The 8649-nt window shown below is 33.2% G+C and overlaps 1 protein-coding gene across 1 annotated transcript; it reads right to left on the bottom strand.

Annotated features, from left to right (window-relative positions):
- Positions 1–3552: 3552 nt before the first annotated feature.
- LOC108912692 (zinc finger protein 600-like) lies at positions 3553–8362 on the bottom strand. The gene is made up of 4 exons (XM_018718009.1): positions 8136–8362; positions 7761–8063; positions 6645–6841; positions 3553–6081 (listed from the first exon to the last, which is right to left on the bottom strand). Exons 1-4 carry the CDS (start codon positions 8250–8252, stop codon positions 4503–4505), a joined length of 2196 nt encoding a protein of 731 aa, XP_018573525.1. The 5' UTR covers positions 8253–8362; the 3' UTR covers positions 3553–4502.
- Positions 8363–8649: the final 287 nt, after the last annotated feature.

Genomic DNA, 8649 nt, shown 5'->3' with positions numbered 1-8649 from the left:
ATTGAAAAAACATTTTGTTTTATTTTTTTTCTATTTTTGCAATATTTAATATTTTTTGATGAAAAAAATATTTTATATTTACAAAAAAAATAACAGTTTCAATTTACAAAAATGAATAAATAATGCAAAATTTATCCTTTATTTTTTTTTATAGCAAGAGTGACAATTTCAATATCATTAATATTGCCCGATTTTCGGAGCTTCAGGGGTAACCTTGGTAAGAAAAACTGATACCAATGGGCATAGGACTTACTTCGTACTGAGCTAAATCGATCAATACTACTGTCTTGTCAAAGCCCGGCTTTTACAGCCGGTTGGTTATGTAGACAAACTGTTTACCAGATATTAGTACTTAGACTTTATTAAATACAAAATTAGAGTCATACATTGTAATTCTAGAGAAAGATAATCATTTATCAGATATTAATTCAATGAGAGTGATTTTATCTCACTAGGATTGGATACTGTCATGAAAAATTCCAAATTTTGCCCGAGGTCCGATGTACCAGACGTGAACGAAGTTACATTTGGAAAAAATATATGAATTTTCTGTATCTGCTAAGGCAAGAGAATGCTGCTTCCAAAATAGTTTGCTACGAAAACTTATGAAATTGGAAATAAAAATATCTCCTTGTAGCAGATGTTTTTGTAGTATTCATCTTTGTCAAAAGTGATGAAAGAACAAAAAGTACAAAATACTTNGGGAAGGTGTGTAAGTGTTAGTCGTGTGGGGATGCCCCCTCACGGGGGCGTACGTGTCTTTTGGTGTATTTGTCTGTCTGGTATATTGTTTGTCGGGGGTCGCAATTTTAAAGAAATGTATTCTAAAGTAATGCAAATAACTGATAAATAAGTAAAAACTTACCTGGGCATAACCCCGGCACAGGTGCTGTAACAAAGATGCCGACGGCGTCTATGCTTAAGCCGGGGATTAGGTCGGTGATTAAAAGGAAAGAAAGGGATTCTTTCCAGGTAGCCTTAATAAAGGCAGGTAGAATTTGCTCCTTGCACTACACTTTCACAAAACACGTGTGCTCTGGTCGGCTGCCCGCTAGGAACTGACGTGGAGTCTAAATGGCTCGCGCTTGCAAAATCTTTGATATCTCGGCTTCTAGACCACATACAAAAATTCTTTTGTACTTAATCTGGGGTAGCTAAACACGAATATTATAGCATTTTCGCCTTAGAAGCAAAATAGATCCGTAAATGTTTAACAAACAAAAGTGCAACATTTTCAGTCATTTTTTGATCCTTAAAATTAATAAAATCGTCAACATTTTTTAACAGTATGATAATATAACTCTTTACGAAGAAAATAAACCGAAAATCGTTACTGTAGGGCTATCCGCTGAGAAGATCTAGCCAATTTTCGAGAGCGCCTTTTTTTCAAAAAATCGATATATCGAAAAATAAATAATATTTTTAAATTTTTCAGAAATGTACTTTTTGGCTTGCCGCAGCCTATGCTTGCAGTAAATAGCAAAAATGGGCACGTAAATGTAAACGAGTTATAGAAGATAAGAGAAGATTTTTAACGGTTTTTTCGATATATCTCAAAAAGTAACAAAGCAATTGAAACTTACAAATAATCAGTCGATAGATCTTTTTAAAACCTACAACTTTCTCATTTAAAATTTTTAATCGGTGCTATATTTGTTTAGTTATTTTAGAAAAACCGTTTTTTGCAACTTTGCGATTTTTTTAACCATGTTCGCCATTTTGGATCGAGTTTAAAGAACAAGAATATGTTCCCTGTATGCAAATCCAAATGAAATAGTGTTACTTAGATTTACTCTGAACTGATAGTAGTTGCTAATAGGTACTATTTTTGCCAAAACGAAAGTAAATAATAAATTAAAATTATACCAATGTTACTGAGCATGCGCATTAAAGATAATTTCGTGTAAGTGAAGTAAAAATAAACTAATTTGAAGTTGATCAGTTTTATAGAGTATTTTTGTAAATAGTACACAAGGATCAGATTCGGTCTGCACAATTTCAACTATGACAATTTGTTGTGGGTTGCCTAAATATGTGATGTCACACTAAAAGAGTCTAATCTCCCTTTTTTNAAATCGATATATCGAAAAATAAATAATATTTTTAAATTTTTCAGAAATGTACTTTTTGGCTTGCCGCAGCCTATGCTTGCAGTAAATAGCAAAAATGGGCACGTAAATGTAAACGAGTTATAGAAGATAAGAGAAGATTTTTAACGGTTTTTTCGATATATCTCAAAAAGTAACAAAGCAATTGAAACTTACAAATAATCAGTCGATAGATCTTTTTAAAACCTACAACTTTCTCATTTAAAATTTTTAATCGGTGCTATATTTGTTTAGTTATTTTAGAAAAACCGTTTTTTGCAACTTTGCGATTTTTTTAACCATGTTTGCCGTTTTGGATCGAGTTTAAAGAACAAGAATATGTTCCCTGTATGCAAATCCAAATGAAATAGTGTTACTTAGATTTACTCCGAACTGATATTAGTTGCTAATAGGTACTATTTTTGCCAAAACGAAGGAATGAAGAATTTATCTTTTATAGTAAATAATAAATTAAAATTATACCAATGTTACTGAGCATGCGCATTAAAGATAATTTCATGTAAGTGAAGTAAAAATAAACTAATTTGAAGTTGATCATTTTTATAGTATTTTTGTAAATAGTACACAAGGATCAGATTCAGTCTGCACAATTTCAACTATGACAAATTGTTGTGGGTTGCCTAAATATGTGACGTCACACTAAGAGTCTAATCTCCCTATTTTTTTTTGTATTTTAAGTTGAAAAATTTGAATTTGGGTATAATCAGTACTCCTCAAGGGATAATCTTATAAATGTAACAAAAAAAAAACGTAGGTAAGTAAATAAAATTTATTTATAGCATAAAAACACCTTAAGCTACAGTTTTAAGAAATCTGCCGGCGTTCAGTTGTCATAAGTGTTATTTTAACGACGTACATTACCGACACTTTATCGTTGAAGGAAGGTTACAGGCAATACATATTATATTGTGTTTATGTTTATTAACTAAATCAAATTTTAGTTTTCATATGACACGAGTATAGTCTAATTGTTAACATTGCCCAGTTTTAGGGGAAGTTAGGTAGCCCGAAGCCAGGAGGCAGCAAGATCAACATCAGAGCTAAGAAATGACGCCTCAAAGAGAAACATTTCATTACTTAACCTGTTATAATACGAGATAATAAAAGTATTAAATGTAACAAACAATAATGATAAATGTGTAATTTGTTATATCTGAGGGTATCGATCGCGATGTCCTCTGGATCCTGACGGGCTACAATCTTCAATATTGTAGGCAAGCGTTAGCCCTTACCTTGACTTATCTGCTAGCGTAGCTTATAAACTAAATGGTTTTCATGTTGTACATATGAATAATCTGTGCGTCAAAATTGTCTTGTCAGTTTTACCTTTTAGCGGTTTTACACAATCAAAGAAATTCAAGAATTAATTAGGATTATAAACTATTAATAATTAACTAAATAAGCTAACTAATTAAAATTATTAATTAAAATAAATAACCCCTTGCAGTAATAGGATAAATCAAGGTTTTCTTTACAAACTTATACATATCACACATCTTATGTGTTTTGTCTTCACTGGTGATTTGACAAAACAGATCTAACTGATTCTGTGGTTGGTTGTAAAATCAAAACTATCGCATATGTACCATAGCACTTTGTGTATTAGTTGGTTTGTTAAACTAAGTTCATTTCATAATCACTCGCATCACACTTGTACAACCTTTCGGGTTCTTATACTCTTTTTAAAGTCACAGATCGCTCATGTACATTTGGATTTCTAAACACTTTTTATGGCTCAACTGGTGATGTCTAAGGTTGTTCTTATGCCTGTTCATTAAGTCGCAATAGTTGTAACATTGTAAGTAGCACATTTGTCAAGCTGTTCATTTAAAAGGTCTCTATGCCTCTACTGGTTGTTCGAAAGTGCTTAGTTTTGAAATCACACACACGTCACACGTGTACAGGTTAACTTTGGAAATATCCTTGTGGTTAAGCATGTCACACTTGAATATTTCATATTCCGAATGGTCTTTGTGCTTTATCTAATAATAGATTTTCTTTGTACTTCGCTTGGGAATCACAAGAATCGCACTTGTACATCTACGCCATAAAAAATCTGTTGTACATTGAGATAGCTTACCAAAAGGACTTTACAATAAGTCTTATATTTTCAATTGACAATTTGGAAGCGTTTTTGTGCATCAGCATCAGCTGATGGTCTTGAAGTTCACCCTTTAACTTACATAACAACCAAACATCGCACTTGTACATTTGAGCCTCAGAAACACCTTCGTATCTTAACGGATGTGCATTATGACCTATTTCTAGGTTTATGCATGTATGTATCACATTTGTCCATTTTCGCTTTAGGAAGGTTTTCTTGTGATTGGTTGTAGAATCACACCCATCACCTTTGTACAATGGTTTTTTTCGTGTGTTAGTCGATGGTTCGCTCTAAGCTCTTTTGGAACGGCTTTTGTGCAGTAGTTTGTGGCGTACAAGGCTGCTCTGGTGCTTGCTTTTGAATTTGCACAATTTACATTTGAACATTTGCACACTGGAAAGATCCTTGTGTTTCAGCTGGTGTTGTGACATACTCGATTTGAGCTTCGCTTTGTAACCACAAGTATGACACTTGTATAATTCCGTATCCGAGAGGTCTTTGTGTGTTACCATATGGCGTTTCAGGTTGTTTTTATGCTTCGTTTTAAAATCGCACTGGTCACACCTGTACGTTTGGACTTCCGAAAATTTTTTGTGGCTCAACTGGTGATATCTGAGGTTGTTCTTAAACCTTGTCTTAAAGTCACAAGAATCACACGTGTACAGTTGCGCTATGGAAAGGTTCTCGTGCTGAAGCAGATGGCGCTTAAGGTAATTCTTATGCGTAGTGGTAAAATCACAAATAGTACATTTGTGCATTTGCTCGTTTGAAAAGTTTCTGTGCCGCAACTGATGGAATGTTAGGTTGTTCTTGTACTTAGTTGTGAAACCGCACTCATCACATTTGTATACAGGCATTTCGAAAATGTCCTTGTGGTTTTCTAGATGCAGCTTAAGACAGCTCTTGTGCAGGGTTTCATAACTACAAATATCACACTTGAACAATTCAAGCTCTGAACGGTCTTTGTGTTTCATCTGGTGGCGCATAAGACCATCCTTGTACTTCGCCTCGAAATTGCAAGAATCGCACTTGTACTTTTGCACATGCGACGGGTCCCTATGTACTGTTATATGACGTATCAAGTGACTCTTGTTAATAGTCTGATAGTCGCAAGTGTAACACTTAAATGTCGGCAGTTTGGAAATGTCTTTGTGCCTCAGCTGGTGCCTTTTGAGAGTGCCTTTTGCTTTGCACTTGTAGCCGCAAACATCGCATTCGTAAAGTTCCAGCTCGGATACATCTTTGTGTCTCAACTGGTGGCTTCTGAGGAGGACCTTCTGCTTCGTCACGTAATCACACTGATCGCATTTGTATGTCGGCACCTCGGAAACATCTTTATGACTCAGTTGATGGACGGAAAAGCTGTATTTGTGCTTGGTTTTGAAAGTGCATGTATCACACTCGTATAAGCGCACTTCAGACAAATCTTTATGTACCAGCTGATGTCGCGTGAAGTGCTGTTTGTTGATGGTGCTATAACTGCACTTATCGCACTTGTGAAGCTCTTTGTGGTATTTTCGTTGGTGTGTATTTAGAAAACCCCTTTTTTTAGATTTGAAATCGCATTTATCGCACTCGTACACTCGTAATTTCAAAGGGTCTTCGTGCTTTAACTGGTGCGACACGAGATTATGCTTAAATTTGGTTTTGTAGTCGCATACGTTACAGTTGTAAGTTTGTACTTCATAAAGTTTTTTATGTTTTAGCTGATGACGGACAATATAGTATCTGCGTTTCGCTTGATAATCGCACAATTCACATTTGTATATTTCTGCAATGGAAGGTTTCGGATATGACAGTTGAGGGTTTAGACCACAGTTGTCCTTGGTTTCGCCTTCGTTGGTTTCTTCGTTAAAGGAAGGGGTATCGCTGAAAAAAAGAAATCGTGCACATTTTAGCTATATATATATATAATTTGCCCTGAACCCACCCCCAAACAAATGTATATTTACCAAATGAGTCGATGATACTATCAGATTTTTTTGCATTTAGTAATTCTAACATTCATATTATTAAGATGATCTTTGCCATTTTTATTTTTAATAACTATTTCCACGAGCTTTATTAAACTTGGCAAAACCGAAAATTGTATTTTGTCATATCATATTACGTAGCTGAATTGAGAATGACAAAACCAGCCAACACTAGTGGCTGATTGCATAAGACTATTGGACTTAATTGCAGAGAAGGGCCAATCTTACTCTACTGATGAATGTAAGTAGAATTTTTTATGCCTATCGTGTCGTAGAACTGATTGTGTATTTATTTTTAAAACTTAAAAACAATTCTTACACACAAGCTGTCAAATATGTTTCCAATGTTACAAAAAAAAAAAGTGGAAAGAACACAAACATATTTTAAGTGAAAGAATATAAAAAAAGCAGAATCTCATATTGCAATTAGTGAACAATATTAAATCTTTTGGCACCTACCTATCTTCATCGTTTTCTTCAGATTTTATTTCAATTTCTTCAGCACCGACACAGAACTCACTCCCTGTACCTTCAGTGACACAAATATTTTTAATTTCATCCTGCGCCCCTAAACACTTCTTTAAAAAATTACCATGAGTGTTCAACGAATCAAGACAACATGAACATATAACTGGTTCTTCAGTGCAACTAAAATTCTACAAAAAAAAAAAAAAAACTTGTAGACATAATTAGCTGATATCATATAAACGAAACAATGAATGTAACTATCATTTTATTTAATATATTTTTTTATTTGCAATATGTCAAAATATCCAAAAAAAATGTATTATAATAATATATACTTTCAGGATATATATATCTAAATAACACTGAAAAGAAGTAAGGGACGATTTTCTGATAAAAATTAATAAGGGTCTTTGGTATAAAATTTTTTGAAAACTCCCCTGAAAAGTTAAGCCCCTCCAAAAATTTCAAAAAAAAATCGTTTTTCTTTTTAATCTTCCATGTATATTAAGCTACAGAAACCAAACTTGGTGAACTCTATCTGTCAAAAAAACTACACTTTTTGAAATTTTTTCAATCCAGAAGTATTTTTGTAAGGGTTGAAATAATCAACCCTTTTTTCTTATAATTCTTAGTCTATAAAATATTTTCCTTTTAAAAAATATGTCTAAAAAACCCACTTATTTATTAACTTTTTGATTTCTTCAAGTATTTTCAAAGAGTTAAGGATTTATGAGAAAAAAAATATGTATTGCAATGCATTTTTAAAAAGATTTGTTTACAATGAACAATGACAAACCATTGCGTCTACACTCAAGATAATGCAATCACTGAATGGCTGAACAAAATGTTGTGAGAAATTATACCAATCACCAGCCGGTGAAACAGAATGTTGTGTTTTATTGTAAGCTTGATCTTATCGTTTTCATTTTACCGAAATTTAATTGCCAAGGAGTAAATTACTGTCCCAAACAAAACTACTGGTCACATGGCTTGTAATCATTTATAAAGGCTCCGAACGAGAAGTTACAGTCCACAGACAGCTAATATTTCATTATGTCAGTAGTATCAAAAAAGTGTATATTTCTAATTTAAAAATAATATACGTACAACTTCTGGAATGCATTTACGGATCAAATCAGTCTCTACGTTATTTACAGATGAAAATCCAGAGATGCTAACCCGCATACATAATCGGCAAATTTTCTCATCTTCCAATATGGTACTTAAATGTTCTTTATGTTTCTCCTTCAGATAAAGCTTTTTTAAATCCACAGTTTCCACATTTTCAGAATTAATGTAAGGAAAAATACTGTCTTCGGTGTCCATACATATTACCTTGAATTGAAAGGCAGCAAACAGTTTAATGGAACAAGCGTTGCATATCACATTTGTATTATTTTCTTCCTCATCCTAAAATATAAATCAGTTTTTAAGACATTATACAATACACAAATAAGTAATTTCACGCTACCTCCAACTTACCAGCTTTAAATGCAAAACGTCTAGAACTTCTCTAATAGTTTCTTCTATTACTTTGAAATTCTTGTTGTTTATGACCTTCAGGCAAAGCCTGCAGAATGCATTCTCCGATTTTCCCATTTTATTTCATTAAAAATATCAAAATATTATACATTAGTTGTCTTTGGTATTAGAAATTAAAACATGACTCGAGATTCATTAAAATAATTTAAACATTCATAGCACCAAACGTCGTTCTTTAACCTCACACCAGATTATGGTATGGCAGTGTTGCCACTGTCGCCAACAGATCAAGATGAAATTACTGTCGAAATTTGACAGAATTTTCATTGGCGGCACTGGCAAGTTTAATTGTATTTTATTGGTTGTTTTTTTTTATTTCGTATTACCTCAATTATTGCATATATAATTAAGTAACGTTAATTACCTACCATTTAGAACAGTCAGCAATGTTTCTTATCACAGTTTACGTTACTCTATTGTGTTATTGTCCCACGACACCATAGCATAAAATAGA

The sequence above is a fragment of the Anoplophora glabripennis genome, unplaced genomic scaffold (genome assembly GCF_000390285.2).
Source record: "Anoplophora glabripennis isolate ALB-LARVAE unplaced genomic scaffold, Agla_2.0 scaffold1042, whole genome shotgun sequence".
Lineage (NCBI taxonomy): Eukaryota > Metazoa > Arthropoda > Insecta > Coleoptera > Cerambycidae > Anoplophora > Anoplophora glabripennis.
Note: the sequence above shows the minus strand (reverse complement) of the source record. Positions and strands in the feature narration are given on the sequence as shown.